Source organism: Oryx dammah, unplaced genomic scaffold, assembly GCF_014754425.2.
Source record: "Oryx dammah isolate SB20612 unplaced genomic scaffold, SCBI_Odam_1.1 HiC_scaffold_13, whole genome shotgun sequence".
Lineage (NCBI taxonomy): Eukaryota > Metazoa > Chordata > Mammalia > Artiodactyla > Bovidae > Oryx > Oryx dammah.
The window spans coordinates 62,455,646-62,476,389 of NW_024070197.1; the positions used below are offsets into that span (position 1 = coordinate 62,455,646).

At 53.3% G+C, this 20,744-nt stretch overlaps 1 protein-coding gene across 1 annotated transcript in view; it reads left to right on the top strand.

The window, feature by feature from the left end:
• FA2H (fatty acid 2-hydroxylase) overlaps nucleotides 1-20,744 on the top strand; it is a 53,936-nt gene that overhangs the window by 28,499 nt on the left and 4,693 nt on the right. Inside the window, exons 2-4 of the mRNA XM_040253548.1 lie at nucleotides 1,596-1,688; nucleotides 12,918-13,060; nucleotides 13,655-13,761. Coding sequence (XP_040109482.1) covers nucleotides 1,596-1,688; nucleotides 12,918-13,060; nucleotides 13,655-13,761 — 343 coding nt within the window. The remainder of the gene's footprint in view (nucleotides 1-1,595; nucleotides 1,689-12,917; nucleotides 13,061-13,654; nucleotides 13,762-20,744) is intronic.

Genomic DNA, 20,744 nt, shown 5'->3' on the forward strand with positions numbered 1-20,744 from the left:
GTCCGACTCTTTGCGACCCCATGAATCGCAGCACACCAGGCCTCCCTGTCCATCACCGTCTCCCGGAGTTCACTCAAACTCACGTCAGTAGAGTGGGTGATCCAGCCATCTCATCCTCTGTCATCCTCTTTTCCTCCTGCCCCCAATCCTTCCCAGCATCAGAGTCTTTTCCAATGAGTCAACTCTTCGCATGAGGTGGTCAAAGTACTGGAGTTTCAGCTTTAGCATCATTCCTTCCAAAGAACACCCAGGACTGATCTCCTTTAGGATGGACTGGTTGGATCTCCTTGCAGTCCAGGGCACTGTCAAGAGTCTCCTCCAACACCACAGTTCAAAAGCATCAATTCTTCAGCACTCAGCCTTCTTCACAGTCCAATTCTCACATCCATACATGACCACTGGAAAAACCATAGTAGCACAAAATTAAAAGGGACAAGATTATTATATGACATTTTTATATTGGATAGTTAGGGAATTTCATTGTATGAAATACTATAAAATTCTCTCTGTCCTCAAGAGATCTTCAGAGATGCTTAAAAAAAAAAAAAAAAAGATTCAAATATTAACATGGCGACACAAATTAAAAATACTGAGATACCCAGACCAAGACAGGATCACAAAAGCCCCTTTTACTTGGATTGTGCTTGGGTTTTCCCAGTAAATGACAGCACCACTGTTGCCATCAGGTTCTGTCAGTTCATTTGGAAGCAAAAATATAAGAATCGTAACAGCTGAAACCCCAACTGGCTGCTCAAGCAGTCTTCTCAGCTTCTTGCAATTCCTCAACCTCTCAGGCCCCCTTCTCCACGGCCCCCAGCCCCACACCTTCCTTTAGTCTCAGGGACTCACAGGACAGGCCTCTCCTACTGGCGAGGGCTCTCCCCACCCTTCCTGGAGGGAAATGTGCTCCTCGCCTATGTGCCAGCCCTCTCTAACCTCACCCTGCGTAACATCAGGGCCAGCTGGGACCATGTGGTTTTCGAGGTACATTCCATTTCCTCTTGCCTCTGCCTCTGCGCCCCTTGTGTTTGACCTTGAGCCCATTTGGGCTCTCCTCTGCCAGCCCCGCCCCATGTCCGGCTGACTCACACCTGGGAGTTCCTGGAGGGCTGGCCCGTGTGCCCTGCGGGCTCTCCTCCTGCGGGCGCGTGGCCCTAGATGCCCACCTGTGGCTCACCAGCACCGCTGACTCACCAGGAAGAGAGGCACGGCACGTCGTCATCAGGCGTGACCCGGCGAGCCTGCCAGGCCTCCTGGGTGCCACCCTGCGACTCTTGGCCTGGCAACTGCCAGGAGCCTGGGGAGGGGCTGGCAGGGCTCCCCTGGGCCCGGGCATTCCCCCTGCCGGCTCTCGTTTCCTTCCAGTCTCTTTGCCAGCTTCTCTTCTCCCCTGGATCTTTCTGCCTCTCGCTTTAATGTGTATTTCTAAGGGAGAAGACAAGTGCCAGGGATAAGACCGCCCACTCAGTGCTTACCCGCTTTCCAGTGCACTCAGAATCCTCGATTTCCGCCCACCCTGCCCTCTCTGTGCTCGGGCGCGCGGGGCTCTCTTCCCTTGCCGCGATCGGTAATCCTCTCTTGGCTTCTCTCCCCAGGGTCCCGTGGAGAATGGGTCTGTGGCCTCCGCGAGCACTCAGAAGACAGACCCCGTGATGGAGCCAAAGCTCAAGGCGGTGGACTGGGAGAAGGTAGCGGGCACGGGCAGGGCGGGGTGGCGTCCGGGGCTCGAGGGCGGAGGGGAGGCGGCTCGGAGCCACCAGCGTGGCTGCTCATGATGAGGGGAGACAGGGCCCGAGGGCAGGCGCCGATAGCTCACGAGCTTGACCTGGGGCAGTAAACAGCCCACCGTGGTGGTGGATCCCGGGAAACCACATACAAGGTCTGGCTGCAAAGACCCCAGAGGGAGGTCCCGCACCGGGATCCCTGAAGCTGAGAAGGGCACGAGGACGAGGCAGACACGCCCAGCTTGACCAGTGCGCGAGGCAGAGCGGCCCGGGCGCCTGCGACCACTGGCAGGAGGCCGGGACAGGCGGCAGCCGTCTGCGTCAGGCGGGTGCGGAGCCCAGCCCCTCGCCTCTCTCGGCGCTCGCTCGGAGACCAGCATCCGGCTGTAGTTAGGCGCAAGCATGTGCTGGTCAGGGCCTCCTGGAGGGGCTGGGTGGTCGCCACTGGCGGTGGAGCCAAGACGCGCGGGGTGGCATGGCCGGGGGGCGCAGGAGGGAAGCAGACTGGGTGCATTTCCCTCCAGCCGGTTTTGTGGGACTCGCCCGCTGTCATCTTGCCGTCTCCTCCCGAAATAGACACAAGTGTTTACTTCCTTAAATGTTCCCAACCCCTGCTGGACACTGGGAACGAAAGGCCAGCAGGACAGGCCGTTGCCTTCAGGGAGCTCACAGTTTGGTGAGGAGGCCAGATCTCCCCCAGAACATGTTATTACAACGTGGGGAGATGCAAGGAGCACGCCCAAGGAGCACAGCTGACCGGAGGGGCCCACTGGTGGCCCACTGGTGTGTCTCTGTCTTGCACACACTTTCTCTCTCCCTCCTGTCCCTCTTCCTGCGTCCCTGGGCTGAGAGAGGGGGACAAGTACTGGTGCATAAGAGGCCATGGAGACCCGCTGTGAGCAATGGGGGGGTCAGCTTCGTGCCTCCTCCAGGCACCGAGAAGACCCAGCTCAAGGAGCTCACTTCCCAGGGAGAACGAACAGTGCTTTCCTTGCTTTTTCCCTTTTTTAAATCATCTACCATGTGGTCCGTCCCAGCCCTTCTGGGAGACCCCCATCTGTTTCTGACCCAGTCCAGGGGCCTCGAGGATTTCTCGAGAGAGACCAGGAGGGCAGGAGCTGTGTTGAAGCCAGGGATCTGGGGTGGACTTGCCAAAGCCAACCTTTCGTGCTAAGGAGGGGTGTCTCGGGTCCCCTGTCCCAGCCGCCCAGCCCTGGAAGCTGGGGACAGAGTCAGCCATGCTGAGAAGAATGAGGGGAACAGGGATGGGGTGCTGAGGCACAGGGTAAAGATTCTGAAAGGACAGGGCCAGGAAGCAAGCCCAGCGGACCCTGACCTGCTCAGAGCTGCAGCAGCATCTGGCTTTCAAGCTCTGCCTGAGATTTTATTGGAATTATTTTTAAATCATACCTTCCATCACCTACTGGGCAGGATCCCAAGTTTTCTTTTGGGACAAGATACCAGGTAAGCTCCTCACCTCACACTCTGTCCTACACATCTCCCTGTCTCCTGGACACCAGCCTGTGTGGAGCCTTGCCCAGTGGCAGTTGCTGGAGTGCCCACTGCTCCTGGCTTCTGGGCATACCTGTCCCATTTGTCCCTCTGTCCTTGCTGTTTCACTATGTCCTTGGCAGGGCTTCCCACTTGGAGTGCCAGCCTCCTGGGAACCAGATTGAGCTAGTATGGTCTGAGAGGTTTGCAGAACCCCCTGCCCAGATCCCCCTGGACAGTGGGGTTAGCACCAAATTAATTCTTCTTTTATTAAGCTCTTACCCTGTGCCAAACACTGTAGGCTAAACACTTTGACGACATTATTTTTTTGAAGTTGTCATTCTCAATTCTGTCTATTATTTATGTTTCTAATTTATTGGGATATAGTTGCTTTACAATGTTGTTAGTTTCTGCTGCACAGTAAAGTGACTCAGCCATATGTACACATATATCCCCTCCTCTCCCACCCTACCCCCATCCCACCCATCTAGGTCACCACTGAGCCAAGTTCCCTGTGCTATACAGCAGGTGCCTACTGTTTTATACATGATGGTGCATATATGTCAGTCTCAGTCGCCTGGTTCACCCCACCTGCCTTCTCTGTCCCCCACCGTGAACACGCATCTGTTGTCTGTGCCTGCATCTCTTTGCCTGCCTTACAAATAGGTTTATCTGTACCATTTTTCTAGATTCCACAGTATATGCAATATTTGTGTTTCTCTTTCTGATTTACTTCACTCTGTATGACAGATTTTAAGTCCATCCACATCTCTACAAATGACCCAATTCCATTCTTTTTAATGACTGAGTGATATCCCATTGTGTATACGTACCAAATCTTTACCCATGTGTCTGTCAGTAGACGCTTAGGCTGCTTCCATGTCCTGGCTGTCGTAAGTAGTGCTGCAGTGAACATCGGGGTGCGTGTGTCTTTTTGAGGTACGGCTTTCTCAGGGGATGTGCCCAGTGGTGGGATCATATGGTAGTTCAGCAATCTACAGATTCAATGCAATCCCTATCAAATTACCAATGGAATTTTTCACAGAATTAGAACAAAAACCTTTACAATTTGTATGGAAACACAAAGACCCTGAATAGCCAAAGCAGTCTTAAGAAAGAAAAACAGCTGGAAGAATCAGGCTCCTTGACGTCAGAATATACTACAAAGCTACAGTCATCAAGACAGTATGGTACTGGCATAAAAACAGAAATGTAGACCAATGGAATAAGATAGAAAGCCCAGAGATAAACCCATCCACCTGTGGTCAGCTAATCTATGACAAAGGAGCCAAGAATATACAATGGAGAAAAGATAGTCTCTTCAGTGAGAATATCTCTTCAGATACTCTCTTGGTGCTGGGAAAACTGGACAGCCACATGTAAAAGAATGAAATCAGAACACCCTCTAGTACCATACACAAAAATAAACGCAGGGCTTCCCTGGTGGCCCAGTGGCTAGGACTCCGTGCTCCAATGCAGGTGGCCTGGGTTCAGTCCCTAATCCAGGAACTAGATCCCGCATGCCACAACTAAAGACCCATTGCAGCATATTAACTAATCAATTATTTTAAAAAATAATAAACTCAAAATGGGCTAAAGACCTAAATGTAAGATCGGACACTATGAAACTCTTAGCAGAAAATATAAGAAGAACACTCTCTGACATAAATCACAGCAAGGTCTTGTTTGACCCACTTCCTACAGTAATGAAAATAAAAACAAAAATAAATGGGACCTAATTAAATTTAAAAGCTTTTGCACAGCAAATAAAACCATAAATGAGATGAAAAGATAACCAACAGAATAGGAAAAAATATTTCCAAATGAAGCATCTGACAAGGAATTAATCTCCAAAATATACAAACAGCTCATGCAATTCAATTTAAAAAAAAATAAAAAAATGGGTGGAAGACCTAACTAGACACTTCTCTTCTCCAGAGAAGACATCCAGATGGCCAAGAGGCACATGAAAAGTTGCTCAGCATCACTAATTGTTAGAGAAATTCAGTACAATGAAGTGAATACCACACATGGTCAGAATGCTGCTGCTGCTGCTAAGTCACGTCAGTCGTGTCCGACTCTGTGTGACCCCATAGACGGCAGCCCACCAGGCTCCCACCCGTGGGATTCTCAAGGCAAGAACATGGAGTGGGTTGCCATTGTCTTCTCCAATGCATGAAAGTGAAAAGTGAAAGTGAAGTCATGTCCGACTCTTCTCGACCCCATGGACTGTAGCCTACCAGGCTCCTCCGTCGATGGGATTTCCTAGGCAAGAGCACTGGAGTGGGGTGCCTTCTCTGCATGGTCAGAATGGCCATCATCAAAAAATCTACAAACAATACAAGCTGGAGAGGGTGTGGAGAAAAAGGAACCTTTCTACACTGTTGGTGAAAATGTAAATTGATACCCCCGCTATGAAGAAGAGTATGGAGGTTCCTTAAAAATACTATCTTTTATCTAATTTCGGGCAGCTCAATGGGTAAAGAATCCACCTGCAATGCAGGAGAAGCAGGAGACTCAGGTTCAATCCCTGGGTCAGGACTATCCCCTGCAGGAAGGCATGGCAACGCATTCCAGTATTCTTTCCTGGAGAATCCCACGGACAGAGAAGCCTTGAGGGCTACAGTTCACAGAGTCGCAAAGGAAAGTGAAAGTGAAGTCACTCAGTCGTGTCCGGCTCTTCTCGACCCCAAGGACTGTAGCCTACCAAGCTCCTCTGTCCATGGGATTCTCCAGGCAGGATAGTTGGACACAACTGAATTCGCATGCACGCCCCTCTAGCATAGCTGGAAGGGATCTGGTTCAAGTCTGAGCTGCCTCTCATGCTAGGAAAGCGTGAAGGCAGGATGAGATGGTTGGATGGCATCACTGACTCAATGGACAAGAGTTTGAGCAAACTCCAGGAGATGGTGAAGGACAAGGAAACCTGGCGTGCTGGGGTCGCAGAGTCGGACATGACTGAGCAACTGAACAACAATCTGGTTTCATTCTTCCAACAACACAAAGAGATAATGATCCTGATTTAACTTATGCGGAAGAGCTTGTCTCCTGCCCAAGGTCAAAGTCACTCCGCTGGTTAGCTTAGGGGTCACAGCTGAGCCCCCCGACCTGCCCCACCCATGGTTCTAGAACACTTTTACCCTGACAGCTGGCCAAGAGAAAGACCCTGAGGCCTGTGACTGGGAGGGGGGGTGGCAGAAGGTGAGGGGGTCTGAGCAGGCACTCGGGGAGGCCTCTTCCCATCCCTCCCCAGGCTAAGCCAGACTCCAGCAGTGCTTGCTTCCCTCGGGCTCCTGGAGGCCTCCAGTGGGAGTGAGCGGCTCTCTTCCTTTAAAAGACAGTGGAGTCATCCAGCCAGGCAAAATGCAGGTCCCCAACCTCTCTGCCCCTACACACACACAGACACACACACACACCCTCGGCATCAGGGGCTGCTGGCAAAGATGTTGATGCTGACCACCTGGGTTTTATCCTTTCACAGCCCCCAGGTAAATCACTGAGAACTCAGGCAAGTAGAGCCTGGATTGGAACCAGGGCCCCCCGGGAGCTCCCCTGGAGGGGGCCGGTCTTGACATCATGGTCCAGGCTCTCTCCCCAGGACTCTGACCCCCAGTCACCCGGGGCCCCTATGAACCTCCTCCCTCCCTTGGCCCACCCAGAGTAGCAGTCTGGAAGGCCTGGCTGCAGAAGAACCCATGGGGGCTTCCCCAGGACTGTCCTCCTGGCCCAGTTTTCTCCCTGCTCCCTGCCCCCACTGCCCATCCGCCCCATATGCTCATTGTCAGTTGCTCAGTCTCTTTGCAACCCAAAGGACTGCAGCCCGCCAGGCAAAGAATACTGGAGGGGGTTGCCGTGCCCTCCTCCAGAGGATCTTCCCAGCCCAGGGATTGAACCCAGATCTCCTGCACTGCAGGCAGATTCTTTACCACTGAGTCACCAGGAAACCCTCACCTAAGAGCTCAGCAGTGCTCAAAACTATCCCCAGGGAGACACCAGGCAGGCTGGGCTCCGCCCTCTTTGTCCCTGCAGGGGCACTGGGCCACAGACAATTCCGGTCTGTTTTCCCATCAACAAGAGGAGGAGATTATTCCTGCCCCGTGTTGTGTAGGCTTGTCGGGAGGATCTGTAACAACCTACAAACGGGGACCAGAAAGTGAGCTGCCGGTGAAAGTCCACCCGCCGGTGTGGGCTGGGCGCCTGGGCGGGGCTGCAGGGCGCTGGTGTGTTTGCTGTGCACCATCAGGACTCTGCGGGCCTCCCAGCGCTCATCTGGAGCGTGCAGAGCGAGCCTGAGGTCCCCTTCTCCGGTGCAGGGAGGTTAGGGAGTCTGTATGCAGGGCAGAACCCCTCCTGTGGGCTGGAGCTTGTCCATCTGGGAGACCCCAGTTAGACCTCATGGGACGGGCCTGCAGCGACCCCTGCGAGGCCACCAAGAGCCCCCGTGGGCCACACACTAGACTCCGGTGCTGGGTCCCTCACAGCCTCTGTGCCGGAGAATTCACTGCCCTGGGGGACCCTGAGCCAGCTGAGGTTAGGACCTCGGCCCGGAGCTGAGCGACGCACAGCTGAGCTGTAGCCTCAGTCTCCTCATCTGTCAGATGGGCTCATCAAAGGCGTCGACTAGCAACATTCTGGCTTCCAAGAACAGTAGACCTGTAGTCTGAGCCCAGGGGCTTGCGACAAGCCCGCAGAAACAGGAGATGGAATTCTTCTCCCTTCTCCCGTTCTCGCTGGTTGGAAGCCCGTCCCGCCTCCTTGGCTCAGAAAGCTGCCCTGGAGCGGTGCGCTTGGGGCTTGGGTGCGCGTTGCTGGGAACAATCGCCTCGGCTCTTGTCGTGTGGTGGGCGGAGCTGCTGACGCAGAGCCGCTGCCCCCTCGGCGCGCCCCTCACCCCCCACCCCCGGCCCGTTTGTGCCTCGCCTCGCCCAGGGATGAGCAGGTTCCCACTGCCCAGCGGGAACTGCCCCGGAAAGAGGTCTGTGCCACCCGGCCCCGCGCCGCCCAGGACGAGGGGCCTCTGGGGAGAGGATGCGGCAAGAAGAGAGGCCCCCTCCACCCTGGCAGCACCCTTCCACCCGCCCTCCGGGCAGCAAGCTGCCCTGTCCCCCTGCCAGCCCTGCTGCAGCTGCATTCCTGGCATAGCCGGGAGACTCCCGCCCTCTGCCTCCTGGTGGGGCAGGGAGGGGGACGCAGGGCCACTGCTCACCCTAACTGCTGTGTGCTTCCTGGGGCTTGGCCTGTGGCCCCAGGTCTCTGCGTTCATCCCAGCCTCTCCGCCCCCCCCACACACAGGTCCCCCAACAAGCGCACTCAAGAGCTGTGTCTGGGCGGGTCCTCACCCTCATCCATGTGGTCTGGCTGCACTGAGTCAATGCCACACTGTCTGACCATCAGGTTCCACTTCTGTAAAAGGAGGGGGGCAATGGAAGCCCTCCACACGCCTGGGCTGGTCCCCCCTCCTGTCCCTCACCCAACCTTCTTCTGAGGCTGGGAGACTTTTGCTGACACCTTCCCTGTGTCCCCTGAGCCTCAGGAAGTAGGGGTGCAGAGGGGCCAGGAGCAGGTCCAGCTCCAGAGGAAGAGAGTCGTGTGTGTGTATGTGCACACGCGTGCACGTGCATATGTGTGCATGTGTGCATATGTGTGTGTGTGCACACGTGCATGTGTGTGTGTATGTGTGTGGAGTGGCCAAGCTGTCCTGGCCAGGTAGAGCAGGAAGTGACATTTATCCTGAGTCCCTTTCTGCCTCACTGGGTCCGGGCTGTCATCTCTTCATGTCTTGCCGGCGTCGCTTCTGGGCCAGTTGCATGTTGGAAATGACCAGCGAGTGAGCGGTGTTGAGTGTATTCCAACACCCACCTGAGATGCTCATCAGTGAGCAGGATGCCACTGCTGCTCAGTCCCGTCCAACTCCGGGCGACCCCATGGACTGTAGCCCGCCAGGCTCTTCTGTCCCTGAGATGCTCCAGGCAGAAACACTGGAGTGGGTGGCCTTGTCCTCCTCCAGGGGATCTTCCCATCCCAGGGATCGAACCTGGGTCTCTTATGTCTCCTGCATTGGCAGGCGGCTTCTTTACTGTAAGCACCACCTGGGAAGCCCCAGAGAGCAGGACTGGAAGAGAACTGGGAAGACACTTGTGTCTCTTAGAAGAGTGTGTGGAGGATGCTATGAGCTGGGGGAGGCGGGAAGGGAGGCTCCTGCTATAGGACCAACCAGCTCCTTCCCAAGGGTCACCTAACTCCTCCAGGCCTAAGAGTCCTCCTTCTCAAAGTGAGCCAACCTGAATTTCTACGCTTAAGGTGGAAGGGTCGCTTTCCTTCCCCTTTGGGCTGGCATCCCTGCTTTTTGCTCACCTAGACGTTTCTCCCTGGGTCTCAGCTGAATTAAGCTCACAAATCCCATGCTGTTTTCTGCGCGCTTCACAAAATAAAGGGAAAATAGGAAAAATTTGCCCAAACTGCTTCTTGGCTAAAAAGGAGGTCTGCCTGTTCGCAGTGCTGTGCCACAGCTGGCAACTTTTCTTGTCTAAGGCGGCTGAGTCTGAATTAAGTGTTGTGTGCATGCAAAAGTGGAACACATAAAAGCCAGAGAGAGGTGGTAGCAACTAAGAAAAATACCAAAAAAAAGGCATCACTAAGATGAGCAGATAATCTAGAATATTTTTAATACTTGATCAATGCAAACAAGTCAAGAAGTGAAGAGCAGAGCAGGCAAATAGCAAGGCAACCTTAAAGGTAAATGGCCTGAATACTCCAGTTAAAGTGGGGACTTCCCTGGTGGTCCAAAGAAGTCCCCACTTACAGTCCTAGGGGTGCGGGTTCCATTCAAGGTCAGGGAACTAAGATCCCACATGCTGTGCAGCAGGATCAAAAAAATTAAAGATAAACATGCAGAGAGTGACTGGATGGAAAAGTCAGACTCGACTGTCCACTGTCTGCAAGGGACGCACTTCAAACGCGAGGCGTGAGCAAGGTGAAAGTGAAAGAGTGGGCAAGGTAGTTCGCGCAGCCGCTAAGTGTGAGGAAGCTTCGACGAGAATCAGACGAAAAGGACTCAGGACAAGAAGTCCTCCTACCAGAGCCTGGATTTCCCAGTGATAAAGGGGCCAATTCATCACAATGTCTTCACTGAGCGGTCTCTGGCAAGTTCCTCAGCTTCCATTTCCCCATCTGCGTGCCAGCAGCAATGCCGCACCTGCCGCATGAGGGGTCCAGTGGGGGTCGGAGGGCTTAGCTCCTGTGAAGGATCCAGAGCCATGCTCAGCGCGCGACCAGGGCTCTGTGACTCTCTGCCCTCGGTGTTGGCACAACAGGGACAAAGCCTCGCGCGCTTGCTGTGCTCCTGACCAAGCTGCTCTGAGGTGGGATTCTGTGGCCTGTTGCAAGATAAGATGTAAACGTAGGCCGCTAGCTGGTTCCTCCAGTTCTTTGCTGGTATGTGTAAGGGAGACACAGAGAGAATGTGTGTGTGTGAGAGACGAGAGGCAGAGGAATGGCAGGAATGAGTCAGCCGGTGCCCAGTGATCTGTTTGCTAGACCCAAGGCAAGGAGGCGTGAGGACTGGGGCCAGGAGGACTGTCACGGTCAGCCAGGGTTTGGACGGTCGCCCGGTGTAACTGGTGCTGCATGGGATGGTGCTGGGCTGCCCTGGGTCATCTTCCAGCCTGAGAGGCGTGAAGGCTGTCAGCACCTGGGACCTGCCAGGCTCACGTGGCCAGAACCACGGCATCTTTGGGCCTTTCCCCCTGGGCTCAGGCGCAGAGAGAATGCTTGGGGACCTTCCCCACTGCCCCGAGACCCTCCACCCCCTGCTCCAAGGCTGTCATGGCAGGGCGGGGACCATTGCTGGGCCCGGGCCAGCTACGGCGCGGAGGCCGGTGCAAGGAGCAGGTTCCAGCTGGGACTATGGGAAGGTGGGCTTGTGGACTACAGTCGATGCTTTCTCCCTGGCTTCCATGGTCGTCCTCCACACGTATCCACATCCGTTTTCTCCGCTCCTTTCCGGACACCATCTCCCTTCTCATTCTCGGTGGCAGCCTGACCCCCTGCACTGGAGGTTCATTGAACTCCCTGAGCACCAGACATGGGGTGCATGGACCCCTCTCTCCTATCACGTGTGGGGGTCCAGGCACACCTGGCTTCACAGACACGAGAGCTGAGAGGCTCTGAGAGGTAGATGCTTGCCCAGGATCCCACAGCTCGTAAACGGCAGGGTTGGGCTTTGAGGGGGGTTGCCTGACTCCAAGGTCTTTTTTTTTTTTTTGCTGATTTTGGTCTAGATTAATCTTCACTACACCGACTCAACAGAAATCTTCAAGAGCTGCTCATTGCCCAGAGCTGTGGCCTCCATACTTTTTTGATCTTGCGACCGTATAAGTAAACCATTTTGAGCATATTCTTCATTATATGTCCATTTTAATTATCCACAAATTATTTGCATGAACTTATGTATTCTTGTATTATGTACATCAGAAAGCATTCAAATATGGTTTATATATGAGAGAAATATATCAAAAGCAGTCTCTAATATTTCCTCTCCACCTCTGGGAATCAGCCTGTGTGTACCTCTGTGGTACACATCCATCCTCACCTTGGGGACAGCTGGCCTGGCGGATGAAGTGACAGCCTCTGGGCCTGATACTGGGTGTTCTGTCATCTAAAGCCCTCAGCAAATTTCTTTCTGCTGCCCCACAGATCAAAGTCAAGGGACCAAAAAGGTCCCAGGCATTCTCAACTCCACTTCTGCACCCATGCTCCCTCCCCATCTCCATTTCCCTGTCCCTCTTGCTAAGTCTTCCATACTGTATGAACCCAAACCCAAACCTCACTTTCTGTGCAAAGCCCTCCTCTCCCACCCTAGACTCAGACATTTGTACCAATCACTCGCCTCCAAACCTCAGCCTGCCTGCATCACCATTAAATTATCCTGCCTGGCTGGTCTCACCTTGCTGAGTACTTTATGCAAGTAGCATTATTATTACTTCCATTTGGTAGCTAGGGAAACTGAGGCTCAGAGAAGTCAGGTAATTTCCTCAGAGTCACACAGGAAGTGATAGCGCCCGCCTCTAGAGCCTGAACTCCGCTTCAGCACTAAACTATATAAAGCAAAGATGATCTTTTTCATTGTTGTTTATTTTCCCCAGCAGCCAGCATGTATATCAAGAAAAGTGCTGAATGAATGATTGTTTGAATGGGTGAACGAATTGCTTAGGCCACCACTAAGAAGAAAGGCCTTGGTGGAGGAGAAAGGGCCTACTTGATTCCTCCTACAGACTGTACTGATTCCTGTACTTGAAGAATCCTGAAGCTTCAGGCATGCAGAGCTGAATCTGGGCACTCCGATGTCATCAGCAGAATTTGGTGTCCCCAGTTCCTGGCTTGACCATCCTCTGTGTTGACTGAGTCTTCAGACAGGCTCCCCTGGCAACTCCAGGGTCCTGAGCCACAAACCTTGCCATCCCAGCAAGAGGAAAGGGTGTATGATACACCAGCTGCACCAGCTTAGGCCATGGGCCTGTCTTGGATCCCATTTCTGTGGCCCAGGGGTTGGGATGAAGGGTTAGTTCCTGATCTCTGCAGGAGCGAGGGTGGGTTGCTCCATACAGACCATGGGAGTTGAGGTGGAGCTGGGGATGGGATGCCGTAACCGGGGGAACGAAGAGGTGTGACTCTCAAGTGCTCGCCTGGCTTTGTCTCTTGAAGGACCTGGTGGACTGGCGGAAACCCCTCCTGTGGCAGGTCGGCCACTTGGGAGAGAAGTACGATGAGTGGGTCCACCAGCCGGTGTCCAGGCCCATCCGCCTCTTCCACTCAGATTTTGTCGAGGCCCTCAGCAAGACTGTCTGGTGAGTCCTGCTCTGGGGTCATGGTGGGCTGTCCCCTCTCCTGATGGTGCCAGCCAGGTGCGAAGGGGAAGGGTCCCTCCCTGGAGCCCAGAGCTGTACTGCAAGCTCTTGGTGACAGTGGAACACGCCATGGGCATAATCTATCCCTGTGCGTGTTTGTTTCCACCAAGTGGCAACCCAACTTGTAGCCAGAAGCTGCTTTGAATGTCCCTCCTGTTTTGTCCCAGACTGCTATGAGACATTTTTAGCCTCTGCTGCCCTTGGGGGCTATTTTGCCTGCAATTACCTCCTCTGCCATGAGAGGTCAGCACCTATACAACTGCACTGTCAGTAGCCACAGGGATTCTTTTTCGTTTTCGGTTCCAGGAACTCAGAGACTGAGAGAGACAGGCTCACAGCTGCTCTCTTCCTTCCTCCCCCTGCCTTCCCCACCCCCGCAGCAGTGTGCCTTTGACAGCAGGCCTCCATGTGCTCTCTGCACCTGCTTTAGTGCCTTCTCGTCCCCCCTCTAGTGGAGAGGTATGTCTCTCAGGAAGCTGGGCCATCTCAAGCTGCTCTGCAGGTCTCTCTCTCACCCTGATGGTCTTCCTGCAGGTACAGCGTCCCCATCGTCTGGGTCCCCCTCGTCCTGTACCTCAGCTGGTTCTACTACGGCGCCTTCGCCCAGGGCAACGTGCAGCTCTTGGCGCCCTTCGCCACAGGTGATGTCTGGTCTTCCTGCTCTGCAGCCCCCGTGGCTCCTGGGGGCGGGGACCTTGGTGCTCTTCCTGCTCCTGAGTTTCTGAGACCTTAGAACCCTGAACCACATCACAAGCATTTTAAAATGAGGTCTATCTGTAGAAATACTCTTCCAAAAGAAAGGTCAGACTTCCCTACCCTCCAAAAGAGGAATTAAAAAAAAAAAAACAAAAAAATAGACACACATTAGATTAAATCATTTCATCAAGTGGTGTAGCAATAAAGAAGGGGATTTCCACTGAGTCAAAGAACAGAAAAAGTATGACCTGGTGGTGTTTGTCAGGAAACTAAATGAAGTCATTTCACCAGGTAGGACAGCAGAGCTGAACTCAGAATGGTTCACACGAACAAAACAGAGATTAGAACCTGGAGGAAAAAGATTAGAAACAAAGATCAGATCCTAGGTGTCCTAGAGTGTTCCCCGGGCAAAGGGCCATCAGCAGAAGCCTGACTCGGAGTAACCCCAGTAACCTCTGCTGAGCACTCATCACATGTCTGGGACTTTCCAGGGATCATCTCATTTAACCCTCCCAACAACCCGCAAGCAAGGGACTTATCATTACACCTTTTTAGAGATAAGGAAATGGAACCTTAAGAAGTTAAGCAAGCAGGTCAGATTCACGTGGCTAGGATGTAGCTTCCAGGTGTCACCCAGGCAGGCAGGGGACAGAGAGAAGAGCCTGTGAGGCTGAGCCTCAGAGCAGCACCGTGTCGGCGTGGCCTCTGCTGCCAGCCTGCCTCCCCAGTTCATCACCCACCTCAGGCCTCCAGATCCGGACCACCTGCCCAGGTAATCTGCCCATCCTGGCAGAGTCCGCCTTGGGAAAGTGCTCGCCCATGGTGAGTGGCTCAGACAGAAGCCAGGTGGGGGGACAGGTGGAAGAGGTACCTTTCCTAATCACACGTCACGTTCCTGACTGTGAGCCTCTGAACCCGTGTGTGTGCCAAATGCAAGCTCCTTCTCTCCACACTCTGGGGCTCTCTCCTGCCCACCTCCTCCAAGAGGACAAGTTGAGGGCTGAATGGTCTAGATGAGAGGGGCCACGGCCACAGTGCGGGGAGCCCCTGTTTCCCCACCTGGTCCAGGATAGGGTGGGGCTGAGACAGCTGCAGGAAGTCCCCCAGAGCTAAGGCTGCTCCCAGACACCAGGGGTTAATGTGTACACCCCTCAAGCCAAGGTTACCCACTTCTGCCCACACTGAATAGCTCAGGCACAGCACAGGGCTTGTTGCTCAGACAGCCTGCTCACTGAATCGCCCACTGTTTCTGCCCAGCGCTCCCCGAACAATCGCCAACAGTGGCGGGGCCGACAGGGCTGGGGCTGGAGGGAGAAGGGGACGCCGGAGCTTTGGCCCAGGTCCCTCTGCAGGAGTCCTCTGGAGATGCCACTCGGTACCAGCTCCGGCCTGATGGGCCGACAGGGGTGGTGCTGGGGTGAGGGGGTGGGCAGAGCCTTGACCTATAGGAGGCAACTCTGGTGCCAGGCCGCACGGGTGATTTGACAGCGCTGTGGAGGGCTGAAATGTGCTAAAAAAGGTCCAGTGTAGGGGTTAGTGGGCCTGTGACCAGGATGCCAGCAATGGTGGCGAGAGAGCCGCACATGCCTCCCTCAGCCCTGGCTTGCCAGGCAAGGCCCAGGCCCAGGCAGGGAAAACAGAGCCACGAAGTGAGGCGAGTGGAGACTCGGCAGGGTCCCAGCTCAGCTCCTGGACAAGAGATACGCTGCAGGAACTCAGGGTGCCAAGGAACAGTGGGAGCTGCGCGGAGGCAGCAGTTCAAGGCTGAAACTCGCGTGTGAAAATGCTTTGGAAAGCAGAGAGGGTCTTCACCTCCCGGCTGGCCCCCAGCACAGTTCCTGGAGGTGCGTTAGAGTGGGTGCCGAGGAACATCCTAGGCAGGGATTGTGGTGGGAGCCCCAGCAAAGGTCAGGACCCCAGCCTGTGGCCAAGGAATGCTTTTGTATGTACAGTCCTTTCCCTGCTGAGAAGTGACCTATGCAGCAAGGAAGGGCTCTTGCACTTTAGGAGGGAAATTCCTCCACCAACCAGGGACCCTCCAGAGCCCTGCAAGAACTGAGAAAATGCCGCCCAAGGAGGACTGTGGCTGGACGTATTTGACAGATAACATTTAAAGATCATAGCAGCGACCTGTAACATATGAAGCGTGTTATTTATTATGATATGTTCATACACAGTGTATTATTCTTACATGTAAGTGAAGTGAAAGTGAAGGTGCTCAGTCATGTCTGACTCTTTACGGCCCCATGGACTGTAGCCCATCAGGCTCCTCCGAGATACATACTTATCACACAGCCAGGTATTGTATTCCCTGTGTTCTAGCAACAGCCCTTCACAGCTGGCAGGATATTTTACTGTTGAGAAAGCACGTAGACAGTACAGGGTGGAAACCTGAATCCTGCACTTGAGCAGGGTGTCCCGAAGGACCCTAGAGGTGGCCGGCTGTGCCTCAGAGGGGGACCTGGTCCGCCAGAGCCGCCCAGCCAAGGCAGCACTGACAGGCAAGTGTCAGGCCCGGGTGTGGACGCCGCAGGCCCTGCTGATGAGAGACATCAGAGCAGCTTACCACCTGATTTGAGAGAGATGGGTCCTTGGGGGGTTGAATCTTGGCTGCGTGACGTGTTAGTTTCCAGGTGAGGCATGAAAAATCCTTCCTTAGTTTAGAGACTCATTTGGAACCGTTTGTCATAATGGCCCGGAATCTGGTCCAGAGAGCTGGAAAGTCACCTCTCCTCCCCACCACCTTCCTGGGCTCTCTCCTTCTGCAGTGATTCCCTGCAGCCATTCACACTGGGCACAGCCCTTCAGAACTGCTTCCTTAAACAGAACCAGAGGCTGCCTTTGGAACAGCACAGGTCAAATCTTATCCATGTCCAGCCCTCCAGAGAGGCATGGGTTGGCCCTTGAGTTTTCCCCGAGTGTCTGAGCACCTGCTGTGTTAAGGGTGCAGAGGACAGAACGGAATACCATCTCTGTCCATGAAATGCTCATAACCTGGTGGGGGCGAACGAGTGGAACAGAGCCACAGTTCAGCGAGAGGAAAGGAGGATGTGGAAGGCCTCGCTCAGACCCGCCCAGGTCAGGGCAAAGGGCATCTGCAGCGTTTGCCTTTCTTACCAGAGGGAGGGAGGGGGTTCCAGTGAAGGAAAGAGGTGAGGGGAGGGGAGCGTGGGGCCCCCAGGGGTCCCACGGGGTTCAGTGGGCCCCAGACGGGGTGGCGGGGAGATGAGGCAAGGATGTGCCTGACAGGGCTGCTCTCAAGGGACCCTGAGTGCCAGGCTGGGGGGCTGGACTTTACTTGAGGAGAATGAGGTACCAGAAGAGGGTTTTAGCAGCACGTAGGGGCAGAGAGTTGGAGCAGGAAGCTGCTGTGGGGTGCTGATAAGGTCACGGGCGAGTCAGAGCGGTGAACTGACCCAAGAGATGTTTTTTACCTGAGATGAGATACATACAGAATGAACCATTTTGAAGTGAACGATTCAGGCCACCACTCTGTCCAGTTCCAAAATGTTTTCGTCACCCCAGAAGGATCCCCATCCCCCTGAGAAGCTGCTCCCCGTTCCCCCTCCTCCAGCCCCCGACAACCACCTACCTGCTTCTGTGTACACTTGCCTTTTCCAGACGCGCCATGTAAATGGACTCCTACGTATGTGGTCTTTTGTGTCTGGCTTTTTTTTTTTTTAATCTATCGAAAGATATTAAGGAGAGGGAGCTGACAGAGCTTGGTGACACAGGTTGGACATGGGAGAGAGGAATTAAGTCAAGGCTTTGGTAATGTGTGGAAGTCATTAACCTCCCCCTGGGGTGCGGTTGGACAGGAAGGAAGAAGAGGATGATTAACTTCATTTGGAAGCTGCTGACCTTGCAGGCGGGGCTGTGCACAGCTGCGTGGAGATGGCCAGTAGCAAGTGGCTATCCCAGGGCTGGGCTGGAGACACAGATCTGGGGGTTGTCAACAGGTGGGTGTGACTGACGTCCTAGATCAAACGGGGGCATTTGAGAGCGGAGGGTCAAGGTTTTGACCCTGGAGACAGAGGCAGTTTCCACAGTGGAGCCTGACAGAGGGCCTCTAGAGAAGAGGTGAGGGCATTGCCTGCAAGCCCAGTGGTTAGGACTCTGCACTCTCACTGCTGAAGGCCCAGGTTCAATCCCTAGTTGAGGAACTAAAAATCCCACAAGCGCCATGGCAGAAAAAAAAGGAAAGAAGGAAAAGGAAAAGGGGAAAAAAGGTGAGAAGAGAAGAGCCAGGTGTTCCAGCAGCGGGGAGTGGGGCTCTGTGTTCAGGTCGTGTCGGTCCCAGTGCCCTGAGAATCTGAAAGGTTGGGGACCTGTCCCAGAAAGGCGCACACAGGTGCACTGTTTGGGACACCATGTCAACAGGCTCACTGTGAAATCCAACCAAGGACTCCCTGGGCGTTCCTAAACCTCAGGCTGGGAACTGACATGGTTACAGATTCAAAAACAGAGTGGTCACCAGCATCATATGCCACAGCCAATTTTAGAGATAAATTGAAAAAATTACTTTGATCTGCCAAGAAATACATCACAAATGGCTTTCATAGTTCTTTGAAGAAGGCAGACTTTAGAGGCTTGAGCGAATGGAAACAGGTGAAGTAGACTTAAGTCTACCTGACCTTTTCAGGGGGTTTGGCTATGAAGGGACTGTGTCTATGATGAGAAAGTCTTAAATATGAGCAGAAGAGCAGTGGAGGAGAAGCTGAAGATGCCCAGAGGAGCTGGATGAAAGGGGTGGGGGGGGGCAGACTGAGGGTGAGCTGGTCAGTGATGTAAGTTGTCTGTACTTCCACACCCTCGGTGACAAGGGCAATGCCAGCACTTCCTTCGTCAAGTTGGAGTGAGACGAATGTGAAGTGCAAAGCACTTGAGTGGCGCCTGGCGTGTAGGGGCTGGTGAATACACATTTGCTGCTGCTGCTGCTGTTATTATTGCCAACCACCATCCAGTGCCCAGACACCTGAGTGCACGCTTCTTCTCTGAGGAGCACAAAGTTACAGGGTTGAAGCACAATCAGGGGTGGTTGAAGGTGGACCGAGTCTTTTTCCTGTGAAGTAGGAAGCTGGATGGAAGGGAAAGGGGGTGTTTGAGGGTAGTGAGGAGGGAGCTGGACCTGCAGACATGAAAGGATCTCCAGGCAGTGTTTGAGGCCTAGCTGAGGTTGAAGGCACCAGACTTATGGCTATACATGGCTCCTCCTCCATCTTCAGCGGCTTGGGTCTGGGGTGGAGAGACAGGCTTTTGTGCTCATCCAGGCTTGGGAGGTCATGGGGGCAGCTGAGGTCAAAAGAGAATGGTTAGCTTTAGAAAACAGTTTGGTGGTGCCCCCACAGTTAAACATAGTTGCAATAAGGTCCCAGAAATTCTACTCCCAGGGGTATACCCAAGACAACTAAAAACACGACTGTTCAGAGCAGCATTATTCAGAATAGCCAAAAAAAAAAAAAAGAAACATCTCAGCTGTCCATCAGCTGGTGAGTGGATAAACAATTATGGTGCATCCATTTTAACAAGGAATGGAGTTCTCACACATGCTACAAAATGGATGAACCTTAAAAATATTGTAAACAAAAGAAGCCAGTCACAAAAGACCACAGATTGTACGATTCCATTGGTATGATGGGTCCAGAATCAGAAAATATGATAGACAGAAAGTAAATTAGAGGTTTCCTGGCTCTGGGAAATGACAAAGGTTGGAATGACTGCTAATGGGTAAAGGGTTTCTTTCTAGGTGATGAAAAGGCTCTAAAATTGTGGTGATGGTTTGCAACTGTAGATATACCAAATATCACTGAACTATACACTTTAAATGGGTGAACTGTAAGATATGTGAGTTATATTTCAATACAGCTGCCACTTTTTTAAAGAGAAAGTATAACCAAAGTAGTGGCTAGTGGAGAAAAGAAGTAAAACTTAGCAGGTGACGGTAGACCTGAAGAAACAGTGAAAGCTGAAGTCCCTGTGAAGTTAGAGAATCAATGAAGTGGAGAAAAGGAACAAAGGCCGTGAGGACTGCAGGCTGTCCTCCAGGAGCTGGGCGCAGGGGCCTCACTTGATGATAATGACATCACTCCAGTCTTTTGGTCTCCAGGCTAATCGTCTTCTGTTTTTTCACATCTCCCTCACATGCTGTGGTTTTAGATGTTCTCAATGAACCTTTCTCTCCTTGGGTTTTCCTGACCCTCTTGGCCCCCCGGTCCCATCTTCCCTTGGAAAATGGTTGTTAACATCTTCCATCAACAGCTCCCAGGTCTGCTGGCTTCATCAGGATCACCTCTCCCTCTCCTCCATGCCACTGAGGCAAGGTCACTCTTTCCTGGTGTCAGTCCATTTGGGCTGCTGTGACAAAATAGCATAGACTAGGTGGCTTGTAAACAACAAATTGATTGCTTATGATTCTAGAGGCTGGAAGTCTGAGATCAGGGTGCCAGCATAGTCAGGCGAGAGCCCTCTTCTAGGTCAAAGACTCCTTGAATACTAGTATCCTCTCGAGCCTCCTTCATGAGGGAATTAGTCCTGTTTGCCTGATGACCTGAGCACCTCTCATCACCCTGGAGGTTAGGTTTCAGCATGTGAGTCTGAGAGGACACACGCAGACCCTCGCACCAGGCAGAGGCCCAGCACTGGCCACGGCTGCTCCTCTTACGGTCCCTTTAAGGAAGATCTCAGATCTCTAGTCAAATCTTACCGTGATACCAAAGTCAGACAAAAATACCACAAGCAAGAAAACTCCAGAGCAGCTGCCCCTCGTGGACCAAGAGGCAGCAGCCGTCAACAGAATACTAGCAGACTGAATCCTAGAACATATTAAAGCGTTATGCCCCATGACGAGATGGGATTGGCTCCTGGAACGCAAGGGTGGCTCAATACCTGAAATCAGCGTGATCCACCACATTAGTCGTCCTCTGATGGG